The sequence below is a fragment of the Taurulus bubalis genome (genome assembly GCF_910589615.1).
Source record: "Taurulus bubalis genome assembly, chromosome: 4".
Taxonomy (NCBI): Eukaryota; Metazoa; Chordata; class Actinopteri; order Perciformes; family Cottidae; genus Taurulus; species Taurulus bubalis.
In genome coordinates this window covers 15761779-15787813 of record NC_136592.1, presented here as the reverse complement: position 1 = coordinate 15787813, position 26035 = coordinate 15761779, and the positions used below count along the sequence as shown (strand labels likewise).

General features: G+C 39.5%; 1 protein-coding gene and 1 pseudogene across 2 annotated transcripts; both read right to left on the bottom strand.

Moving 5' to 3' along the window:
• Nucleotides 1-1894: 1894 nt before the first annotated feature.
• On the bottom strand, nt 1895-10395 carry LOC306734980 (aspartate aminotransferase, mitochondrial-like). Its single transcript, XM_079216395.1, has 10 exons — nt 10284-10395; nt 7201-7357; nt 6633-6761; nt 6486-6545; nt 6239-6400; nt 5801-5905; nt 5434-5584; nt 4500-4665; nt 4181-4331; nt 1895-3012 (listed from the first exon to the last, which is right to left on the bottom strand). The coding sequence occupies exons 1-10, from the start codon at nt 10364-10366 to the stop codon at nt 2890-2892; spliced, it is 1287 nt and encodes a 428-aa protein (XP_079072521.1). The 5' UTR covers nt 10367-10395; the 3' UTR covers nt 1895-2889.
• Nucleotides 10396-15620: 5225 nt separating this feature from the next.
• On the bottom strand, nt 15621-25784 carry LOC306734977 (calretinin-like; annotated as a pseudogene). The gene is made up of 11 exons: nt 25381-25784; nt 19988-20064; nt 19632-19721; nt 19366-19446; nt 18128-18184; nt 17676-17753; nt 17309-17364; nt 17181-17220; nt 16446-16499; nt 15982-16053; nt 15621-15828 (listed from the first exon to the last, which is right to left on the bottom strand). The product of its transcript is annotated as a calretinin-like (transcript).
• Nucleotides 25785-26035: the final 251 nt, after the last annotated feature.

Sequence of the window (26035 nt, the reverse complement as noted above, 5' to 3'; positions counted from 1 at the left end):
CTGTGGATCCAAGTGGAGAAAATTCAGATCAGAAGTCTAGTATCTTAAATACCACAACAGTCAGGGGCCAGCTGATATAGCTCAACATTATCACCAGTGTGATGGTGGAACCAATCAGTAATCGGTAATTCAATATTGTTTGCATTTACAGTACAGTACAGTAAATATACATTTATTTGTAAACATGCACAGTGCTGATACAACATCAACATACACATTTGTGTAACGTGGTTCATTGACTTACTTAATTTAGATTATTGTGAACAAATGTCAAGCATTTTAAGCACAGCACTTTTCTGTAGGCTATTCTTGAAGAAATGTTAGTTCACAAATGTTTTTCTTCTCTTAATCAACAATTAACGTTACAAATGTTAATATGGTGAAAGGTAGGGTAAGGTTCTAAAATGTTAATGTCCACTTTGTGAGTACATCAACATTTTGATGAGCCATTTCCTAAAATGTTTCTATCTTATCTTCGACTAACAAACACTCAAGGAAGTACATACTCAGGACTGCATTACAATACACCATTTAACTGAGTGAGCGATGCATACCTTCACCAAAACAAGATCTTAATCACTGCACACCAGAGGCCTGTGAAGGAGACACAGCCTCAAGAGCAGCTCAACTATTTCCCAGTAATGATGGCTGACATTAATGCTGATATGCATTGCATCTTAACAATAAAACGCCATGTGGAAGATGGTTAAACCTTTCATACAAGTCAAACTAGGTAAAGGTAATATGATCCTTCTTTCTTCGTTGTAAAGACCCTGACACGTATCGTATGGCACTTCATGTATTGACATAATCTGTAAAAAAGTATCACGGAACCGCAACAATGAGCTCAAGATCAAATCTCACAAAATAAAGATATGTTGGCCGATAGATTCATTAAATCCCCGATTAAACAATGTCTCCAGTGAATGCAGACCTCAATGTGCTGCTTCAGCTCCCATCAGGAGGTACTGGTTGAACACCCCATCTTTTAATGGGATTAGATTACTGCTTGGCTTTTCATGAACATAACAATAACATCTGTCAACGCAGTCAACCCCTTTGTTACTGTGTCCTTACGTACAATAGCTAGCTAGCAAGCGTTACACTTAACCTTCGCTGAATAAGAGAAACCTTTTCACCAAACAAGTCCACACAAACAGACATCTCAACGTCACGTGAGTCTGTAATTTAGCTGCTGTTTAGCGAAAAAGCTGATAATTAGACACAGTACCTTCAGTTTCATACAGTCTCCAGGTGGTGAATGAGCTGTTTGGGATTTAGGAGCCTGTTGGTAGAACGAAGAGGGGCACGTGACAAGTCACCTGACTGGAATTGTGGGTATTGTAGTTCTCTGTATTGACATTACTCCTCAACGACAAGAGGCAAATCCTATATATGGACATTTGAAAATGAATGTATATGAAGTCTCATGTGATGTTTTAGCAGCTGATACAGTTATGTAAATGTCTGATAAACAATGACCCAGTGCTATGCAGCTTTCTGCTTTATTACCTCACCTTCCAGCCCGGTTTTGTAGAGGGGACATGTGTCAACATTTAGGATCCTACAACTCAGAAGGTCCCGGAGGACTCATGCAGCAGGTCAAATGCAGTTTGAACAATATAGGCCCATGTTCTCAAAAACACCTCGTCACAGATAAATAGGAGGAAGAAAACTATCAATGAAAATCTTAGTCATTAAACTAAGTTTGTAAGATCAGAAGAGCATGGCATCTCCATTTATACAGATAAAACAAAAATACGGTATACATTTAAAATAGTCGATTGAAATAAGCAAGGTGTAGGCACATAGGGATGGAAAGGTGGGTAACTTTTAAGAAAAAATGATAACAGTAACTTACATTAGACTTAAAGAAAATGCACATTAGAACAGATCATTCTTCCATAACCATTTATTGTTTGTTCAATAAGATACATGCCCAATGAGCCATTATTTTATGACAGAGTGCAAAACATGGAGGCATAGTGCCAGAGGTTTCACTCATTTGTATTGACCACACAAAGACTGCATGTTTTGTATTTTATTTTTTATTTTTTTATTGAAAAAAAAAAAAAAACGGGACTTTGAATTTAGGGCTCTGGTGAAATATGGAGAAGAAGAAAAAAAATCAAGTATTGATCGCTTAAGTTTAACTGTGTTTGGCTTTGTGTGCTTGTTTGTATCAGGTGTTAAAAAAGGGAATGCTGCTGGGCCACCAACTAGATTGAAAACCAAAGATGGTTCAAGATCCCACTGAAAAAGTTGCGAATACAAGGGAGAACGATAGGGATATTCCAAACAGATGGACAACTGCAGATTAGCCTGGAAGGGAATTGATTTCCTGATTGACAAATAAAAACAGAATGCCGGTCTAATCTTGAAACTAACGGTGCCGTTCAACTTTTTAAGTGCTACAACTTCACCATTATATTTAAGAAAAAAAAATAACACACATTCTCAACGAGTTTTCACAGAGCAACAGAAATCTCAACTTGCGCATAAAATGAATGCACAGTCTAACATTGCCGCCATGTTGGTTTCTGGATGTTTTATAGTGAGTGGGCCCACTGCAGATGAACAGCACACATTTCGGTGGACGTTAATGCACAGCCAACAGGTGATTCCAAATAATAAATAAGCAAAGATGATGCTCCGTCAGTGGTCGGAGAAAATGTGTCTTTTAAAATTTGGGGAGTCTGTTTAGTGAAATGTGAAATAGTTTGACTGCAGCAGGTTGAACTTATGATGAAATCCATTAAAGAAAATGTCTAACTAAACATAGAGCTCTTTCCTAAACGGTGGAATGGAGAGACAGAGAATAAGTGACATGCAATGCTCCTCATTATCACTGCTGCTTTGATTATGTAGCTCTGCCCAGCAGGATCCACACTACTTGGTGACCGCATGAATCCCGTGTGCCAGGTAGCCCACATTCCCAGAGGTCACGCCCGCCATTGAAATTCTGCCATCCTTGGTCATGTACACTGAAAACTCCTTTGTTAGGCGCTCAACCTGAAGGAAAAAATAAAAATAAATTAAACACACACACACAGTTCTGAGACACTAAATACAAGTGATTTTGATCATCTTTTGAATTAAAATTAAGGGATGGAAAGTCCCTTGAGTGTGACCGCGTGCTATTTCTGTTGCCCAGATGAAATGTCATATGTGATTGACACACAATTCAAAATCCACATGACAGTCATTTAACAAACATTCCCACTGACAATTGCAGTAGCCTACTAAAGATGAAAGCATGAACCCTTTTTTTTTTCTTAATCCTGCTAAATTATAAATCTTTTTGCATTATGATGGTAAATTATTATTTTTTACCTAGTGGAAGACTTTAGAGGTTGAACAGAAGGGGCCCAAGAATACAGCATTGGGCAGCGTCAAGTCTTTTTTGTAGGCTCAGACGTGGAATTTATTGATCAATACCAATTAGTCCCTGTCCATCAAATTGGATTCAAACCAATAAAACACTGTGCCAGAGTTCAACCTAGTTTTAAATGTGTTCTATTAATACAAAGACAGAAACTTGTCCTATGTCTCCGTTTAAGGGTTGGCATGTAAGACCCTAACAAGAACAGTCTCAGTGCTGTTGTGAGGTTCAAAAACATCAAAACAATTGTTATGTGCAGAGAATGTGTTCAGCAGTTAGAAAACAGAGTTTTCAATAATCTTACTAAAAATGGGATGTTTGATTTGGGCTCGTAATTTCTCTTTAGTGAGATTTCTTTTTTTTTTCTTCCATCGTGGCTTAAAAGCAGCAGTTTTCAAGGCCTGTGTGAAATAACCTGAGAGAAGAGAACTGTTGACCCTTTGCAGAAAATGTGATGGCAAATACAATTTGAAGAAGGTAATGGCACTCTAGCATGCAGCTTTGTTGTCACGTTGATCAACGTGTCATTTGACAAACATTAATACAAATATTTCAGTTCAATCAGGGACATTTTTTATGAGAAACAGTTAGTTTGCAATCACTGTGTGTGAGAGAGAACAGATATTTCATTTTACTCAATACAGACTACAAGGTATTGAGCTTTTCTATATTGTAACCTTTCAACTAATGGCTTTTTGCTGTAATTTTCAGTGAAGAGCTGATCATAACACAAACTATATTTTAAAAAATATCGCAAATTAACAATTTTGTTTCAGAATATAAAAAAATGCCTTGTACCTGTTCGGGTTTGAGGCCTGTGAAGCAGAACATCCCGATCTGGTCGATGACGTGCTGCCAGTTGTGGGAGGAGCCCTCATTCTTCAGACCAGCCGCCAGCTGTTCTCTCATCTTAATGATGCGGTTAGCCATACCATGAACCTCCCCCAGCCTGGAATAAATGACAGTAGGGTCAAACACTTCAAGAAAGAGATTTGGAATTATATCTAATTGGTGTAATATGGAAGATAAAGACTTGAACCTCAAGCGCTTAAAAAAATACCAGACTACACCTCCGGTTCAGGTAATATGTGCGTATTTATGATCTATAAACACATACCACAGTGAGTGCAGATCCGGTGTATTGAGAATGGTTGCTGCAATTCTAGCACCGTTCATTGGTGGGTTGGAGTAAATGGGCCTGATGAGGATCTTAAGTTGAGACTCCACCCTCTTCGCCTCCTCTGCATCGTTACACACCACAGTGAAGCCGCCCACACGCTCACCTGGGAATATCAACATGCACAAAGTAGGACAAGTCAGGTCTGAGAAACTGATGAATTAACACTTTCAATCAAGTTCAGTCATGAGGAGGCGCAGTCATGAAGGCTAAAATTCCTCACTTAAATCAAAAGAACAATACAATGAAGGACTCACTACGTTTCTATATTAAAAAAATAAGAACATCCAATTTTATATTTGCAACCAGTATGTTGCATTGTAGAACATTAAGGTCACACATGACACAAAATAGACATGTGTTGTAAAATGAGAGACATGCAACTTTTATTATTCCCTTCAGAGTTCTCAAAATTAAATTATATCTGAATGATATCTCGATGTCACTCTGTTCACATTATGAAACATTGTTTTGGTGAAGAAACAAACCACTCTGGACACAGACACTGACCCCCTAATGACTGTTCACTAGATGACTGCTGAAGGGCAAGAGGAATTTATCTAATCTGCCTCAAATTATAATATAACTATATTCAGTGCATTGAAAGTCTGAGTGCTTATTTTAATAAATCCTGCTCCATCATCTGCTTTTTTCAACTTTTTTCCACTGGGTGGTGGTAAAACACAAGCAACAGTAATTTCAATAGATTCTGCAGTTTGGCCAAAATTGTGTGATCACAGATACCAGACCTGAGCAGACCCCTTCCCGTAACATTTGACATAGTGACATTATTACCAGTTTATCTAATTTCTGCGCCGTTACCTGCAGATCATTTTCACAAATGTTTATTAAAGAGCATGTAGTGAATTCTGACCATAGAGCCCCATATTTTTAGCAAAGGACTGGGACAGCAGGATGTTGTGGCCCTGCTCGATGAAGTAGCGCACAGCCCAGGCATCACGATCGATGTCTCCACTTGCAAAGCCCTGATAGGCCATGTCGAAAAACACCAGCAGGTTTCTTTTCTATAAGTTGTAAAAGAAAGGGGGACGACACAGGTGGGAGATGCAGATAGGGACAATTAGTTTATAATAATTCAAGTATAACAGTTTGATAGAGTACAGTAATCATCAATTGTGGCTTTTGAACTTTCAAAGGCTTCTGGATTCAGGAATAAAATAAAATGTGTCATGAACACACTGTGTATGTCACAGAGCTTCACTGAGATGATGCATTCTCACCTTCACAATGTCAGAAATCTCCTTCCACTGCTCAGGCTTAGGGTCCACACCAGTGGGGTTGTGGGCGCAAGCATGCAGCATGATCACACTATGCTCCGGGATTTTCTTTGACATGAAAAAAAGTTTTGGTTAGTCAATTTACAATATGAAAGTGGAATACAGACTCTCTTAGTTAGCCAGACAAATAACTGATTACAATGTTGACTCTACCCAGAATCTAATTAACAATAGGCTGTCCAGCCACCACACGTCAACGCCCCTCATAATATTTTTCTCGTAAACAACAATGGGGGCAAAAACATAAAAGTTCCTTCTGGTGGTCGTTACATAAATACAAAAGTAAAAATACACAAATGAAAAATAAATAGTAGGACTTGAAAATGTTTCTTCTCACATGTCCCTCACCCACTCCCGACTAGTTCAGAATTCAAATCTTACAGAGATGTCATCGAGAGCTCCCTTGAAGTCAAAGCCGCAGGTGGACGGGTCGTAGTATCTGTATGCTTTGAGCTGCATCCCAGCGTCTTTAAAGATAGGTGTGTGGTTTCCCCAGGACGGCTTGGGCAGGTACACATCACGTGGACCTCCATGAAATCGAGCCTGTGACAAAAGAAAGTCTTGGTAAAATTATCAGCCTGACCCAATGTTTTGTTGTGTGATAATGATCAATACAAATGGACCTCACCAAAAAGTTGGCTCCAATGCGCAGAGATCCAGTTCCTGAGATGGTCTGGACAGTGATGTTCTGTTTGGTGAAGAGAGCTGCTGCACTGATTTCGACTTCAAACAAAATCTAGTTCAAATCTTTTTTTTTTTTGAGTAGTTAACTTACCCGCCCACTCTTCAAGACTTCATTATCAGCACCGAGAGCAAGTTGGGCGCAGGCCTTGGTAAACTCCCCCAAACCACCAATGCCGAGGTACTCCTTATCCATCTGTTTGGTTGTGATAATAGCCTCTGCCTAAAGGGAATAATAATACTTTAATTTTATATAGCGCTTTTCTAAGTACTCAAAAGGCGCTTAGAACTCATGACAATCAAAAACAGTATAAATCACAACTACTCAAATTAGCTTGACTGGTATTCCCTGTCTCTATGATTGAGTTAAAATTGTGTGAAGACATATATCAAATGCATACACACTTGCACATGATGATAAGACAGAACGTCCCTTTCAAAAAGCTGGTGAAAATATAAACCATCCATCTCCATGAACAGGGGACTACTGCAGCTCTCTTTGAGTTCATGATCATAAGAAATCAAAACTCAATGATATGACTGCTTTCAACGCTTAAGTAAGAGGGAAACTTCTGAATTGCATGGGGAAAATAAAATCACTGTGTGACATGAGAAACACATAGCATTAGTAGATTCACTGGAGGGATTGGTGACAGTTAGACCTTGCGGACGCAGCTGAGCACAAAGGGCTTGCCCATGTCATCCCTGTAGGCTCCGACTCCCAGGTTCATCTTCTTGGGGTTGGTGTCCTTCTTGAAGGCCTCGCTCACCCCCAGGATGGGATCAGGGGGACCCATCTGCACTCCACCCCACCATGAGCTGCAAAGACACACAATCAGATGAATAGTGATGAGGATGTGATGGCACACATTCAAGAGAATCAAAAGTTAATTTGTGCGCACTGCACTGAAAAACAACTATTCCTCTCATAAACACTAATACCGCCTGACAAGGTCATGAAATGAGCTGCTTCTCAAGTTTTCACCTCCTGATGCGACACTGGTCCCACTAATGTGATTAGGCTTGCTCCTGTGACCTGCTATGGACCGAATACTCAAGCTTAACTCCTCATATAACTGGAGGATACCACACTGACCTAAAGACTTATGAACGACACATGGACAATGGGCACATGTTACATAAAACAAACATAATCCATTGAGAGGGTCCAGAGTCCAACAACTAGAGTAACATTTAATACAGGTCTGAAACACAAACTCCCTTGTTCACCAAGTCTATTCCCATCATAATAAAACAACCAACAAGGCATTCTATGGTAAATACATGAACAATTTTACATTTTTGCTACCTTTCCTTGGGCTGTTTTTTTTTTTCTCCCAGTATTAGGAGCTCATATCAGAATCAGAAACACTTTTTGCCGTGTACTTATAAAAATACAAAAATGTGGCTTGGTAATTGGGCTGTAAATGTAAAAATGGCCATGCCCTCTTAAATCTTGACCTCAAGAATGACAGTCTGCAGCACATCATGCACATGACCAGTGGAGCCCGTAAAAATTTATTCGATACACTTTAAACTTGTTACATTCAACATACCATAATGAAATGCATTAAAGTAAAGTTGACCACTCAAGTTTAAAATAATAATAATCTAAATAAATATCCAGACACACCTCTCACTATAAAACATATCTATCATAACATATATCTAAATATGAGTGATGCAAGTGGAAAGGAGCAGGTTAAAACATCCAAAACTCAGAATAAAGAACCTCAACACAGATGTTTCTCTCAGTGTGGCATCTAGGAAAAAACAAGCCGAATCATCTGTCCATGATGTGCATTCAAAACTAAAATAGAATCACTGAAAATATCAAAGCAAAGATGAATGCAGTGATTATTTCTTCAAACATTTCTTTATAGAATGCAACTACTGAAAGAAACTCATACAAGTATAGTAAATGCATCTTAACGTATGGAATTAAAATCAAAATGCTGTAAAAACTCTACCAAACTGAACTATGGTGGATTAATCGATCCCACTTGTTGTAGGCTATAGACAAACAAATGAAAAGCATTATGTCACACGTCTGCTCGATAAATGAGAGTTGTTGACCTTAACTCCACTGCTTCTCACATATTGTCTCAGGTTTCCTCTACTTTGTAAACCCTCTAAACTTTACAGCTAAATTTAGGCCTGAACACTTTGTAAAGGGCAAGAGTTTCCACACCCCTACTAATAACACATTTAAAAAAAAAAAAGATCACATGAGTTTATTAAATAGTGACTAAAGCTCACTGACAAACATGTTTATTGCAAGAAAATCAAGTGTAAACTGGTTTGAGTCCAGCTTGGCAACTGTGAACTTGAATGCAATCGAGAGTTTGCACGATGAAATCAACATTTATAATCTACTTGTGTGGTGCTGTTGCATTGTAAATGTGGTTATCAGAACTTTGCTTTGTATTTTTTTAATTAAAATGTATAATATTTTCATGAGTTCAAGCGTCCTGCAATGTATGTACATTAACACAGAACCTTTGAACAGCTGAACTTCAGCATGTATTTACACATCAGATTGATTGACAAGTTAGCAGTGATCAATAGACCAAAGTCCTTTTGACAAGCAACAGGGCAGCATTGCTGCGCTTAAACATATAAAAAAAAAGGATATACATACATATATATATATATATATATATATATATATATATATATATATATATATATATATATATATATATAAATATATATAAATAAGTACAGGTCGGGGCAGCGATGGTCATTTATTGTTTTCTTTGAAACTAAATGCGCATCGACATGACGCAACAGGATGAGACAAACACCCTGAAACACACCCACACTGACAGAAATAAGATAGCACCAGCTAGCAAGACGAAACCTAGTTGCTCCTCTTGTGGACACAGAAGAGACTGAACATAATTCAGCACTTTACACACAATGAAACGGTCTACATTTACACACGCTACATGTTCAATATCTTATGCATGTAAAATTATGTATAAACAGGCACAGCAGAAGATCAAAACGAGTTTGCCCTCCAAGCAGACTCTGAAAGGGCATCGGGGACTATCTCAGTTTCAAGGCTAGAAATGAGCCAATCAGCGACGAAAGGCGGCACAGTTCAGCCAATCAGCTCACACGACTTCTCCAACTACGGCAAGTCGCTTAGCTCAAACTGTGCGTGGATTTGACAGCTAAAGCGTCCGCGATCGTGAAAATAATTAAGAAAGTTGCTTTAGAAACCAAAGCGAAGCAAAAAAAACGCCACCCAACATTACACCATCATAAACACGTTATTGTAACGAACCAAACCACCTTGGGTTTATCATTTTAACATACACACCGGCGACTTCTTCACGGCAACTCGGGCTGCTGACAAACCAACGTGACTTTAATCAGCAGCGGGCTTCATCGACACACGAGTCACCCCTGAGGTCAGTGTCAGGTATTAGATGAGAGGATGTCACCTGCGAGGTTATCAGGTCATACACCCGGAATGCATTTGCCACCAGTGATGTTCGCCTCCCTATGTTGGCTCTCGCCACAGGAGCTAACCTGAGACAGCACCCTGGGGCCTGTGAAATAATTTGACCCCTATGTGTTAGCTTGACAGCTAGCACGCTGAAGTAATCACTAAAAATAACGTCTTGTCTGCTAGTTCAGCTAAAATTAGCTTTAAAACAAACGCAGGCCCGATCACCAAGTCCCCTTGATCTAACTGTCTCCACCTGTTGGCGTTGAGCGTCTTCTGGCTGTTTACCTGTTGCGGGTGGACAGGACTCCCAGGGCCGGGGAGATGTTCCCCAGACGGTAGATCACCTTGTTGGACTTGAGCAGGGCCATCGTCGTGCTGCGCTTGGGAGCAGAGCCTCGTAGGATGTGGACGGATATGAAGGGCAGGCACCACGATCACGATGCCACGCTCTGAGTACGCGCTGACGTCAGACGGACGCAGCGGAGCCACTTTCCAGTTCGGACCCGGACGAGCGCGCGCACGCAACGAAGCCACTTTCCCTCTAGATCTGGGCAGAGCGCGCGCACTCGCCTCCGCTTGATGTAACTGTTTGCTGCCGGCTACGTCTGCCGTTTCAAGGAATAGCGGGACTCTCTCCCGAATGCGGAGAGAGACCACGAACACGACTACGTTTTTTTGGCTGTCTGGCCATGTCAGCACTGGGACTTTGTTGTTTCCTGTTTTTCCCTGCCTGTCAATAAATCCTGGTTTGAGAAAGAACGCCTGTAGCTGTCCTGTAGCTGCTTTTGGGTCCGTGAACACACCACATCATAACACTTAAACTTGTACTAAAATACAGTACTTGAGTAAATTAGTTACATTCCACTGCTGGTGATCAAGTCAGTTTTGTAATACATTTTCGCCACGCCGGCTTTGTCTGTCTCATCTCCGAGTCAGAACGGCGGCTTGGTCACGTGAGTTTTGACGTCACTTGTTGTCATATGTCATAAGTTAATTGTTTGTTTTTTACAATCATCTTACAATTTAGAGTCTACGCAGTTTTTTCCGTCTTCTAGTACTCAATCAACTAATAACAACATGAACGAATAACAATAAAAAAAAAAAAAGATAAATAGTATATTATGCTCTACAGCGCTCAGTAACACGGTAGCTGAAGCGAGTACTGCTAGCCTGTCACACCAATTTTCCTTTGATGTGAATTAGTTTTGTCTATACGTTGCTGTCTGTCGATCGACGAATCTTAGTTGCTTTATGTTATTGGAAATTTTGTAATTTCAGGCGACCATAAAAACATCTGTCTAGAGACAGCAGATGAAAATGAGCCTTTCTGGCTAACTCTGGCTCACTTACAGTGTTACTGTTGATTAGTGTATATTGTCCCTGCAAAATAAACAAATACCATTGCAGAAATTATGCCAACAGCTGCAGTTACCTGATTCTTCCACTTGAGGGCAATGTCACAATAGACTTGAGCGGCATATGCTTTTAGAGCTGCTCCATTCCTGTTAATCTGCCGGCAGTCTTCACCTAGTTCATCATGGACACTTTGATTTTCTAATGCCAAGATGACATCCCACCTGCATGTAGATCAGATTTAAATATTTGTTTATCCTTGCTTAAAAATGAAGTGCTCGATTGTCCATGACTCACTGCAGAAAAAGTGTTTTGACCAAAAGACAACTGTCAAATAATTTAGAGATACCTGCCCGAGCACTGGTACCTTTATCCTCCCACCAGATGGAGACCTTCCATACATTTCACTCCACACAGCTCCGATGCTCTCACTGTTCCTTATGTTGAAGCTTCACTATACAAGTTGACAAGAACAGCGAGCTCACTGTCCCTCAGTCTGTGCAGAAGGAACATCGACCTGGAAAAACATCACATAGCAGGGCCTGGATGCCCATGAAACATTTTCTGGACTCAGACTCACTGGCTCCCCAACAGAGTGACAGAGCGGGACACAACTTGGCTTACATGAGGTGCTGCCAGTGTATGAAGGAGATATGGCCGTTTCCAACAAACCAATCATGTCAGAGAGAGTGCACATTCACACATGCAATGATTCAAAACAGTTATTTGTGGAACAGAGATGAAAACATACCTGTTAATGTTTATATTGTTTATTCAGTACATCTTAAGCCCCGTGCCATGTTTCAAGCATTGTTTCCTTAAAACCATCAGTTGAAGTTGTACTGTTTTGCATCTCAATCATTCTACATTTGTCCTTTAACTACTTTGTGGAAAGAAACTGATGACAGCAAAATAACAAGAGCAACTGAAGGTTGAGGAACTGAGAAAACAGAGCTGAGCTGAAAAGCAGGAAAATGAAACAGCAGCAGAAAAAGAATAAAAACTGATAAGAGAGAAGTGTTACTGACAGTAATGCTGAGACGTCTCACAGCTTAACTCCGGGTTGAAAAGGCCTCTTTAATACCCATTGTACAGTATATGTGTGTGTGTGTGTGTGTGTGTGTGTGTGTGTGTGTGTGTGTGTGTGTGTGTGTGTGTGTGCATGAGTGTGTCCTCACTGTTATTATTGCTATTCCTTCTAAAAAAATATGAAGATTTTCAATTTTCATACACAGTATGACATATGTAAATGTTACTTCTCTACCCAATCATGTGAGATTACGGGTTAATAGGTTGTGGCAAAAGGTTTTATTTCATACATCACTTATAGTTAATATGAGACACAGGTTTTCCATTCTGTCATCTTTGCAAGATAAAACATAATATATGAGAAACATTCATCAGAAAGATCCCCCTCCTCTTCTTGCTGCAATCATACTTGTGCTTCAGAGAATTTCTGAGGTTTTTAGAGTGTTTTTGGTTCAGTCTTACGCACCAGATGTCCAGTGTTCAATGTGTATTTTATGACTTAGAGAACATCCAGTGCATTAACAGGAATTCTCAACTACTTGCACAGAAAAATTAGGGCAACAGTCAAGCTTAAGGGAATGTCCTCATGGATCACATTTTTTATTTATACTGAGAGAGTACAGTCATAGTGAACATGAGTGTCGCTCAGGCTAAAACCAGTGGTGCTTGACAGCGACCTGAGGATGAATGTGGTGACTTTTACAACCACACGTTTTTTTTCCCTTTGATTTTTGCTGATTAGACCATTTGTCTGGATTTACTTTTTTCACAGCAGACATTTTGATGAGTCGTAGTAAAGCACAGGTACTAATTACATTAACGATGGCTTCAGTCCAATAAGCAACATTGTGATACTATACCATGACCCTGAAACTAAAGCAGCTAAATGGAATTTAACCATCATTCATTTAATTATTCACACCTGTGATTTTACTACTGTGAGTGGTCAACGTGTCTTCAGTGAAAAACTCCCATTGACATGCCCCTCTTTTATATATGTTGCTCTTAAGCAGGAACTATTGTATGTAATTCCCAGCATTGCTCCAGTCAGCTAGAATACGTGAAAACACCTGCAAAGTTTCAAGTCCTTTAACAATACTGTTTGGGTTTTAGGGTCACCAAGATGAACAAAAAATCATCATAAGAAATGTTTTACATACGAGTCCACAAATTATGAATTATTAATCATTATACATTGTACTTTAATAATGTTGTGACCCAGTGTGTCTATATAGTGCTGAGCACAACACAATGAATCTCACATACAAATTGGATATGTAGCTTATTTGAGTGTGTAAGTTGAATGTTGCGATGTGATTTCTGTGGCTTCTATAGTGAAAGAAAAGGAAAGCATTGTCCCCATTATCTGTCAGAAGAGACACAATTAGACTGAGATCCAAAAATATCACTAATATTTCCACAGATTTTTTTAGTGCAACAGACATCTCAGAAACATCATTCATATCTTAGAAAACACTGCAGTAACTAAAATCTCCACAATGACCCAAGTTGATGTGTAAAACTGTCACCCAACTTGAATGAATAGTACACACAGTAAGATGAGGAGATGATGACGAAGAACCACCATCATGGCGTCTTTTGAGTCACATGCAGAATAAATGTTTATTATCTCTGAATGGTTTTACTGCTGATTGAGCTACTGATCAACATCCTTATAGTTAGTATGCTGCATGAAAGAAACCATGCAGCACTATATCTGTTTTTAGCTTCATGCACTCATATCAAGAAGTGACTCAAGTGTGTGTGTGTGTGTGTGTGTGTGTGTGTGTGTGTGTGTGTGTGTGTGTGTGTGTGTGTGTGTGTGTGTGTGTGTGTGTGTGTTTGTGTGCAGCTGTACAGACAGTCTGTTTCTCTCACTTGTCTCATTGCTCTCACGGAGTAGGACTGATGTGTGTGAAGGAATCAGAGCGGCTATAACTCTCTTTTTTCCCCCTTGTCAGCATTAACAGTGTTTCACTGTGTGCCATTGTTGTGTACGTGTGTCTAACATTGAACATTCGCTGAAATAGGTGAACACAGTATTGTTTGTTTGTGTGTGTGTGTCTGCAGTAATGGTGGTGTGTGAAAGGGTTGTGCTTTAACGATAGTGAGTTTAATTAAAGATGAAAGAGCTTATCATTAATTGATGGAAGGTAGACTATTCCATGATGCTGAAGTATGGGGGTTGGTTCACTCTCTTTCCTCAAGAAATAAATAGAAAATGTCCCTTTTTTTGAGTAAACTAGTAGAGCATGTTTAAAAAATAAGTTATTTTTGGAATTTCAGGGAGTTGTAAATATATAAATGAAAGTGATATATTGGAAAATATGTTTGAGACATACACACATTTGGATATGAGAAAGAAGCATATTTAAATTATATAAAAGTGTAAATCTTTGTTGTATTTTTCAAATGACAGATTTGTGTAGAAAGAGTCAGAAAATCATGCTGCTATACATTTGTTGTCCCGGATCCCTCAGCCCTTCCTTCTCTGCTCACTTCACCACAAAGTGGCACAGAGGCTTTGGAGCCTCTCCTCTATGAAAAATGGAGCAGCTCAAGCTTTTTCTACATCACACTTTCTGTTACCAGGAGATTAGAAAGTGAAGGTGGAGCACTCTGGAGAAAACACTTGCTCTGGGCATCTGTACTGAAGCTGTAATCTTCACCAGAAGAACATAACTCTCTGAGTGGGGGGAAATTATTTTCTTTTACACGACGCTGAGAGAAAATACTGAACAAACTCAGTCGAGGCCGTGGCACAGTTAAAGTGATCCTCCCGATAGCTGAGGTGTAACTGCAAATTGTTTAGATGAAGATATGAATATATAATTCAAGAGAATAACTGGGACAGGAGTTGATGTCTTATATTTATTAATTATCTCAATATCTTTGATAGAACAGTACAGGCCTTGTCAAATAAGATCATGTTATATAAATAGAAATAAATAAACAGATGCTACAGAACAAAAGCATTAATTTAAAATTCATTGGGAGAGAAACATATAGATATGAGATGAACGTAAAAAATGAATAATAAAAACGGGAATTAAAATGAATAAATACCCAGTATATTCCTGTAGTCATTGCTATGACTATGTCACTGTGGAACTGAATTTTAAAATCCAAAAAAAGAAATACAACTCAGAGGGGTACAAAGCTAAAATAGCAGGGCCAGCGGTACACTGTGTGCTCTCCGGAGCACTTTTGTTTTCACTCTAAGTGGTGAAGCAAAGTTAAGGGTCACACATGCACCAGGTTACATCAGGAGGTAGGAAGGAGGAGGCAGTGGGGGAGGACGGCAGGGTCCCAGGCAAGGAGCTCACAGCGTGGAGTCCCGGCAGAGGACGATTTCCAGCTCAGTGCGGTACAGTTTTCCTCCATCAGATAGAGCCATGATGCTCTTCTTGTACCCCACCAGTCCTTTTGTGTCCTCGGGATCCACGTCCTGCCACAAAGGACAAGGGCAAAGAAAATCAGCATGCACAAAGTCATCTATGGACAGAACATGCATCTCAGACAGCTGTTCCATCTCTGCTCTATATTTGGAGAGTAGAAAAGTAATCTGAACTGATCAATCAATGGGCTAACTATTCATTACCATTTTGTTCTTGTCGCAGAGGTCCTTCAGCAGAGCATCCAGCTCCTGCTCATCAATATAGCCATTGCCATCCTGGTGAGAGAGACGAAACGAGAGATCTGAATTATACCGAGCAAAATAACAATAGAGAGTCTCCAGATGTAGTGGCAGCTCTTCGAGTCTGTACATGGCACTTTGAGCTAAATGCTATAATGCGTACTATAATATGAAAATGTCATCAAAAGAGGCTATCAAAGCTCATAACTAAACATTTTTCACTTGTTATTAGAAGTTATATTACGTGGAAATATAACTCAAAGTGCATTAATAAGAGGAAATGTGTGATTACGCAAATACAGCTTCATCAACAACATGGAAATGTTTCTTTTCTTAACCGTCCAGCAACAAACACACACAAAATGCATATAAAATAACAAAGATAAAGTATAAGACAACACACTTGCAGACAAGCATGCTCTGTTCACCTTATCATAGAGGGTGAAGAGGGAGTCAAATTCTTTAACAGTGAGGCTGATCCCCTTTGTAAAAGAAAGAGAGGAAACAGTGAAAATTGTTAGAAACGGGTATTTCTAGAGAACAGTAAAAGCCCCACCAGATCCAGAACCGATAATAATCCATGCAGATTATGATAACTGGGATGAGTTGAGTTAATCCTGATCAGACTAATCTGCTGTCAGAAAGGAATTGTTGATCTGCTCTAGCGAGCTTGCACGTATGGCAACACATATGACCAAAAAACATATTCAAGACGTTCATGTATAGAGATTTGTATTTTCTTTGTGCTACAAATGTTGAACTACGAATGGTTTACATATGTATTCCCTCAAATATGTCTCCCAACTAAGAATATACATGAAACTATGCAAGAAGATGAGCTAGTTTTATTTTAAGATGCAAATTAAAATTCTTAAAACGGATTAAATTGAAGATAAAATCTATTTCTAGACACATAAGAGGAGCCTATCATGTTTTACATGAAATGTTGTAATGTTTAATTCCTAAAGGATTTAACATAAGTGCATTTGTGTCAATGACCCATATGTCCATTGAGTATTTTGATGACAAATAATCCTCTTGTAGTGAATCAAATAATGTTGAATTGTTCTGAATCTCCAGTGTTGTCTAACTTTTCAACGTCAGAGGAACAGCTGTTGATAGTTGTGACTTTATGCCTAAAATCAATTTGAGAGTAATATTACCTCGAACTTCACCAGGAAATTTTCCTGTACCGGCAAGAGCCTGCAATCAAGCAAAAAGGAAGGTTTAATCTTGACGGCATCCTTTAAAAATGTACACACAGAGCAAATAAAAGTGGAGACACACTCACCTCGCCATCTCAGAAAGGCCCAGTTTACCATCGCCATTCAGATCAAACATCCTCAGCTGCAGAGAGAAGAGGACTTATCAGAGAAAGCAAGCAGGAGGTCTTAAAATGTGAGCTGTCGTGCATGTTTAAATGGCAGCAAGTGTAAAGTGATGTATCAGCACTTCAGGTGAGCTGGAGGGTGAACACAGGCATTCATGTTGTTCAGTAAAAAATATATGGTTCCACTATGATGTTCATATAAATATGGATAAGTAGAATAAAATGTTTCTAAAAATGAAAAGTCTGATACAACTCTGAAATCGTGCAGTTATAATCTTCTGAGTCTGCAGAAGTAGAAAAAACACATTCTGTGCCTGACAATACTCACAATTGTCTGTGTGTACTCATTAAGCTTCTTGTCATCATAGGTTCTGTTAGCCTTCTTCAGCAGGTCTGACAGGAAACCCTGAAGAGAGAATAAAAAAACTAAAAATGTGCTACATGGTTTTGTTTTTCACACGAAAGTGAGAATTTTCAATGGAGAGTACAACACACAATGTACAGGTTCAGAGTAGCACCATCAGCAGAGACATTAGCATTAATTATAGCACTGGCATTAAACAGAAGCTAATCATCATCTAAACTGAGGTCTGGTGTGTTTACAAAAGAGAAATGTGCACATACAAGTATTTATTTGATGTTCTCTTTTTTGTTTTGATATTATAAATCCACAACTCTCAAACTCAGTGAGAGTGCTGTCAGACCAGCTATGCAGCCTATTTAGCATGCACTTAAAATTAATCTACATCAATGCTTAGAGTTTGGAATATTGTGTCTTACCTTCAGCTCATTCGACTCAATGTATCCACTTCGGTCAGTGTCGTACCTCCGCCAGGCCTGCAGGAGAAGAGTAATGTTGTTTCAGTAGCTGTCAGAAAACATGCATGCTCCTTAAAGAACAATAATCAAGAAGAAAAACATGCCCAAATGTTTTCTACATTACCTGGTTCACAGAAAAAGACAGTGAAGAGAAATGACAGAGGTACGAGGGTGTCATCTGACATTGTGTAAATATAGAATTTGTCAAAGTCCTTATTAAAGATAGATACCTAAACCCCTCCAGCACTCACTGCCTTTCCCCTGCAGAACGCTGTGGTCCATTCATAATGTATTGCTGTCTGAGAATAGCTTTAACACACAAAGCAGCCTGAACATCACACCACTGAAACCCCCTCAGCTCAACCCAAGAGTACACCAAGCGTGTGTGGTTATTTTCAATCAAAGTGGACCAGATGTTCGATGCCTCGACATTTCTTTTTAATTATTTCAACATATCTGTGCAACATATGCAAGTGCAACATATGCAAGTCAAATATGCAATTATTTACTAGCTGGCAAAGCGTTAAATTCCGGCTGTTTAAAGGACCTACTATCTTTGATTTAGAGTTATCAGAGAACTATTTAAGACTAGAGTTTATGTTTGGTTTGGTAATAACTGTTACACTGAAAATGTTCCTTTTTTACGGGTATTAAGGACGGTGAATTCAGTTCATTCAAACAAGACAATGTAAGTCAGCTTCATGCTGTCAGAACCAAAATATTAAATGAAGCACCATTTCCAGTACAACTTCAAACATGTTTGTCAGTGTTTTAACTCCAGACATCATCAATGGTGTAAATGAACAATTTACACCCTTACTGGACTGTTTTCACAAGAAACAGGCGTTCTAACTTGGCAGAGAAACAAAAGGAATGGCAAGGCAGCTGAACATGTCTCCCACAGGATGAGCTGAGACGCCGCCGCTGACTTGAGGAAAATTTCACAGCTAAGTAAAGTTAAGCAGTTAGTCTTTAAGCAATGTTTTTCAAGAGAAACAGGACAAGAAGGCTAATAGTGTCCTTTTTATCCATTGTAAAATCAAAATTCTTAACCATCTTTAAATGTAATTAATTTGTGATGCGTGTAAGAGCTTGATCTTATATATACTCTATAGCTAATATATAGAGTTATAATCAAATAAATAAAAACATAAATAAGGTTAAAAAAAATAGACCAATACGAATATATACAAACTTACAGCCATAAACTCTGCGCTGGATCCCACAAACTCTCTGAAACAGAGCAGGAAGTTTTCCTCTGTGGGCAGAAGCTGAGCCAACTACAAAGAGACAGAATAATTTTTATTCCAGAAACTTGATTGAAGATGGGCAATGAAGACACAGAAAAAATATAGCGACAGAGAAAGGGTTATTTCACGCAATAAAAGCTAGAGCCAAACCAGAGATGTTGTGCATATGCTATAAGTGTCTCAACCACTAAAGGTCGTTTTCAGTTAGTTCTCACCTCTGACATCTCAATCCTCCCATCAGCGTTCTTGTCAAAGTTAGCCATGAACTCCTTCATCTTTTCTTTGAAAGTAGCATGTGTAGGATCCTGCAACCACATCAAATGACAGATCAAAGACACCAGTGAAAATGCGGGCTTTAATTTAAACATATACTGGAGAAAAAAACTTTCAAAACATGCCCAAGTCAACAGCAGCTTGTATGAAATTCAATTCTCTCCATTTTCCAATCAAGATAGTGAGAACACTTTGTTAATTATGACTTATATATCCAGATTTTATTTTGTCAAATGAAGGATTGATCACTTTTGGTCAATTTACCTCAGTAAGTATTCAGAAATGTGCGCACACTCACCACGCCTACTCCTCGTCTCGCAGTCTCCAGCTCTTTGAAGAAGTTCTCCAGCTCCTTCCCTTCGATGTAACCATTTCCTGCACGACACCAGAGAAACTAAATTAGTTTGGCACAAATTATGTTATGAAGCTTTTAAGTGGCCTGAAGCTTTGTTGACTGTTCAAAAGTTTGATTAAAGACTGTTAATGTGAACTAAAGATAAAAAGGTCAACAAGGGTCTTTACATTTTGGAACAGTTGCCAAACCTTGAGTGCTAGTCGTACCTCATGTCCCCTGTGATTGGATCCAAGTAAGCAGTTTATACAAAACGTACACGCTCACAGATGTACTTAAATCAGTGTGAATATTTGGTTGGTTTAGCCTTGTATTCAAGTGGTCAATATGCGCCTCATATTCATGTCTTGAGTGAAGCATGGCGAACCACAATATAGTAAAATAACGGTCAGATGTGTTATATCATCTCTGTACAACTAAAAACTTTTAATTGAAAACTGACTTTGATGAAAACAAGCTCATGTATATGGAATATTCACTTTCATGTATCTCGTGCCAAATTGGCATTTCTGCATTGTGGAAATTCAGTGATGTGCTGCAGCAAGAGAGAGAAAAAAAAGCCACAAGAGTCCATTGTAGCTGGAGTGTAAGCAGTATAATGAGTTTGCTTGCCTAAGAGGGTGAAAGTGTGCAGTCAGAATGATGCTTATTGGGGCATTCTGTCCCCAGTGATTTGCACGTCTTATGACAGTCACATGACTGGGGATGATTTTAATACAATAAATTTACTCCACTGGTTTCCCTGCAAGTCGGAGGGTAACATGTAGGACATTCAGAGCTCTCTTTTTAATCATAAGAATGAGTCCCATCTGTCCAGTCCTAGCAGGGTTGGTGGGGGAGGGGTGTGGGGGTGTTCGTGCCTCTTATCATACAACAAACGTTAATAAAATTGTTACTTCAATTCTGGATAAAACACAGCTGTATGTACAGAATAAAATGCAGAGCTTCACCCTGCCCCCCTCTTCATCTCTTAATCTCTTATCCACTCATCTCCTCTCCTTCCTGATCATGTTCTCTCTCACCTCCCCCCGTCCTCTTTGCACACAGTATTTGATAGGTGCTCCATGTCACCATCTGGGCTTTGGCTGAGCTGCTGTTTTAGATATAAACAAATCACTGCAGGGACGCAAAGCTTTGGGCGTGAAAACAAAGCACGCCAACGTTACAGAGGTCACATTCAGCTTCAGTTCAGTTTCACTTTGTTGTCATTATTCAAACTTATTAAAATTATTATCTTTTCTTGACATGAGTTTGCATGAAGATGACATTATGGCTGGTTTACAAAATACAAAATACATGCAAGGAGGGGAATATACACAACGTATTGTGCATGGCAGTGTTATGGCTTGCACTATAGGCCTATACCTATTAATGTGTGTATTTGTGCCTCTGGATGTGTGGTTGTTGTCCTCCAAGGATGTGGAAACAACAAGAAATCTTGCACTGATTGACCCAAAGTACACTTGAATCTCATTACCACCTTGTACTGTTAGATCACGATCTCCGAATCTGAATACATTTAGCATGAATGGTTATTAAATAGAGGACAAAGCATCTATGATGTATGAACATGCTTTATACTTGTAATAAAGCCTCAGAACTAACAATGTTCTCAGTTCATTGGGGCTTACTGCCAGAGTTTAGTTGCAATACAAAACTCAGCTGCCACATGGAGCGCACCACTGCACACTGCATTCTGAGCAGATGCAACCCTCTACTTCCCAAAACATTTTGAAACACAGCTCAACTACTGATTGCTCAATGGCACCTCGAAAACAATCCAGCTGCCTAACTCGTAATGACTGAAAACGACAAAAAGGATCATGCGAAAAATACTCGCTGAATGAAAAGAAAAGCCCACATGAGTTTGAAAACTGATGGAAAATCAGTGCACACGTTCTTCAACTGGCTGAGGCCCACAGTTGTTTGTTTGTTGTCCTCCTCTTCCCTGCAGCTAATAGAAGCCACGGTCCAGTTGGGCACCGCTGTGCTGCAGCTGTAGTCAAGAAAACATCCTGTTGCTGCCATGATGCTATTGTAGCCAACAGCAAGCCCTCGCCAACACGTCCACAGAAATAGACGGTCTTTCAGAGAGTGGACGGAAGACTCTGTATTTAGTTATGTGTTTACTTTGAGAGAGACTATTCCTGTGGTGAGGTAGAAGCTTCTATTCCCCTGGATCAATCATGTTCCATATGACTGGTTTACTTTAGAAGAAGGCAATGCTTTGAAAAAAAATGTCAAACTTAGGAGAGACGTTTTAATTTGTGTTTATAGTTGTGGGTTTATGCAATTCACTTAATGAATCTATATCAGGGTGGAAAGATAATGTGTTTTCTTCACCTGCATTACAAAGAGGGTGATGCCCTTCAGCAGAAGTCTTAACCCCTGAACTTCTCCAGTTAGGCTTCTAGACGATCACTTAACAAGTCACAATAGTTGCCCTGGTCAGAGAAATCCTGGATTGATTAATCACTTGGTCCATTTACACTAACTATCTGCTTTGTTTTCCTTACATAGCAGGATTCAGCTGCAAATGCTACACAATGTTACAAGATCAATTGCCCCTTAACTAGTATTCAAATAGTCAATATTTCTTCAAATCAAACAACAAAATGCATTGTTTGTGATCGCCTTACAAAACATATTCTGATCTGGCGCCCCTATCGGCAGGTCAACATTGTTTATCTGCACCTTTCAAAATCGTTACATCTGTAACAAAAATATTTTCTGATCTATCACCACTATGATCACAGTTGAAGTATGAAAGAGTTGGACGCTTAGGCTCAAAGCATGATTATGCTCAAAACAAACCAGACGTGACTGTTTTTGTGTAACTTCTGTGGGATACTTCTGTGCTGTCATACTAAACTGTTTGATGAAACTCAATTTATCGGATGAGGTTTGGAAATGGTTTAACATTAGAGGTCAGAGCTCTTTCTGAATGGCTTCAGAAAATAATCCTTCAATTTGCAACATGAAAGTCAATAAAGCCGTAGTGGCTCACAGGGAGACACTTGGGCTACTTTTCCAACCAATAACATGGCTCCCTTCAGACCTGCTGCTATGTTGTATTAGATGTTAGCAAATATACTTAAAAACTGAACTAAAGTACAATCTTGAAATAGTTTTTCCTTAGTTGAGGATTTCCATTTGTTGTTATTTCAGATTTATACTTTCACTTTGCGAAAGCCAATCAGTGTTGAGAAGCTCCGCCTGTCATCACCGCTGTCCTGCCGTTGCTAAGTCAAACTGTTTCTGGTCCGCTGAAGGAGCGCTGGAAGCGGCTTCAATCAGACGCTCGTCCTGGAGGAGTCGGAGTTGTGTGCGGCTACAGATAATATTATGAACCCAGACACGGGGGCGTTTGATGTTCCGACGTTTGTGGGACTTCCACAACAAGTATAAAGCAGAACTAGTGGTTATTTCAAATGGTGAATGGCGGAAATAGTAAATGTTTTCACGGAGTGAAGCCACGGAGATTAGCCACGCCCGCTTTACTAAAAACTTTTAATTGAAAACTGACTTTGATGAAAACAAGCTCATGTATATGGAATATTCACTTTCATGTATCTCGTGCCAAATTGGCATTTCTGCATTGTGGAAATTCAGTGATGTGCTGCAGCGAAAAAGCAAATTAACCACATAGTCGAGCGAAAAAGCGTTTGGGAAAATTCGCAACTCTTTTGGTGTGAATGACAATATATATATATATATATATATATATATATATATATATCAGCTTCTAGCTGCTCACGGCTACGGTTAGCAGAAGACTAAAGTATTAGCAACATTTCCTCTGGCAGAAAAGCTCTGGCAGGGCGTCGTGGAGCACTTCCTCCCAACACTGCCCGTGGGTTTTGTTGATGACAATCTCTTGAGAACATAGCACCCCTCTAACTGTATGATAGATTAGCATTGCTCCTTAGCTTTCTTGATCCATGGCTACTTTCTATTAATTTGAATGATGTTTTTTAACATGAGCGCCAACACTTTGGGTGGTAACATGTTACTTGACATGGTAAATGCAATAATATGATCAAAATCCTATCAGTAACAGATAAAAGTAAAATATTACTGCGTTACCCGCAAGCGCTGGAAATGAATGGACAGGTGACTGTATGAAGCACGTGTTTGTCTGGTGGGAGGGGCTTAGTACAGAGAGGTAGAGCCAACACCTTCTGATTCCATCGTCAGCACTGATGCTCGCCGTCACTTTTTAACGCGTATGGTCTCAAATGGTTAGGGTTGTGAATTCAACGAACAACACTTGCTTAGGTTTAGGCAACAAACCCACTTATTTAGGTTTAGGAAAACAACATGGTTGGGCTTAAGTACGTTGAATGCACTACAAACACTTTGGCTCTTGAACATTGATCTCCTGGTTGAAAGTTGGAGCATTTACTCTGAGCAGATGGGTTTACATGGCAGTTACTTGAAAGTCAGGTGCATCTCATACAGAGTCTAAATGATTCCTTGTGCATCGGTATCAGTCGCAGAGGGTGCTGTGGTGCTGTGGGAATGTGAATGGACTGGAGAGCTGCAGTTTGAGGGCTGCATTTTCAAATTCTTACAATATGTTGAAGGTTATAATGGAATAATAATGGTCTGCCCAATAATGCCAAAAATAACCCAAAACACATGCACAGAGAAATCCCTCCAGTTCATTTTGCTCTCAGATTCAGAGGCTCTCTCTCTCTCTCTCTCTCTCTCTCTCTCTCTCTCTCTCTCTCTCTCTCTCTCTCTCTCTCTCATTGCATCCTTTCCTTTTATCCCTCTCCCATCTCTCCTTCACTCTCATTCTTCTCGTTCAGCTCCCTCCTCCCTCTTCTTCATCCTTCTCTCTAACTTAACTGACGTAGTCTTATTTTATTCATCTCATCAGATTAAAAAAAAATACCGTCAACAACACATTTTAGATCACAGATAAACTCACAACATAAACGATATTACACGATGTGATACCATCGTACAGAACACATTGCTAAGCAGTTTATTATTTATTGTAAATCAAGTACATTTTATTAAAACTTAACACTGAAATATAAAATGTCTCTATAGTTAATATTCATTTTCAATAAAGCTTGAGCGAATTGGCTATCTATTGTCTTACACTAAGTAATATGCTGTAATATTGTTTATGCTGCGGATTTTTAAACAAGCTTTTCATGGAAAAGCTATTTATTATTTTTTTTTTAAAATGTAAACCCTAAAAATCTAATTATTTAAAACACAATAAACAAAACAAAACAAAATCTAATAACACACACTTCGCAATTATATATTGATCTTCTAATACATACTAATTGATCACTCAATTGATGCCTGGGCGCACTGACCGTCTGCGTCAAAATGTTTCCAGATGTCGATGAACTGCGCCGCGGTGATCTCGGCCAGGTGCAGGTGGGGCGACTGCTGTGCTTGAGTTGCCATCGTTGCTGTTTCTCCCTCCTTTTAGTCGTGTGTAATAGTTCGAGGAAAACTTTTCCCGACGTGCAGCTCCTCAGTACTGTGGGCAGCTCCTCCTCAGCTGGGGCTTTTAAACTCCCCGCGGCGTCCGCACCTCTCCTGCCCGCCACACGGGGGCGCATCCTGAACAGAACCTTCAGGCAGGAGACCAATTACAGGAGGAGGAAGAGGAGGAGGAGGAGGAGGAGGAGGAAGGCTGTCCTGGGCTTTGCATATGAGTTCCATTAACTGCTGTCCAGGCTGCTGGTTTGATTGCAGGATCATTATACATCATCCAATCCTGCTGCTCCCATGAGGAGAAAATTACATCAAACTATTTATCCTATAGTGAGGCGCCCTGCTGGCTCCAGTGGATCTTGAGGGATCTGTCATCCCTGTCTCTTCCAATACTATATCTCCCTGCACTGTCATTTATCAAATAAAGCCTGAATAAATTAAATATCGGGGCCACAATACCTCTGGAGAACTAACAATATAAAAATGTGATGTGTATCTCGTGCTTCAGTGTGGGCCACGTTTTCTTCT

What these genes read in the sequence shown, in the direction of transcription:
- LOC306734980 (XM_079216395.1), bottom strand. Translation starts at nt 10,366, where the DNA reads ATGGCCCTGCTCAAGTCCAACAAGGTGATCTACCGTCTGGGGAACATC. An exon ending in AGATTTCTGACATTGTGAAG is followed by an intron (nt 5,585 to 5,800) that starts GTGAGAATGCAT and finishes TACAACTTATAG; the next exon opens with AAAAGAAACCTGCTGGTGTT. An exon ending in TAAAAATATGGGGCTCTATG is followed by an intron (nt 4,666 to 5,433) that starts GTCAGAATTCAC and finishes TGATATTCCCAG; the next exon opens with GTGAGCGTGTGGGCGGCTTC.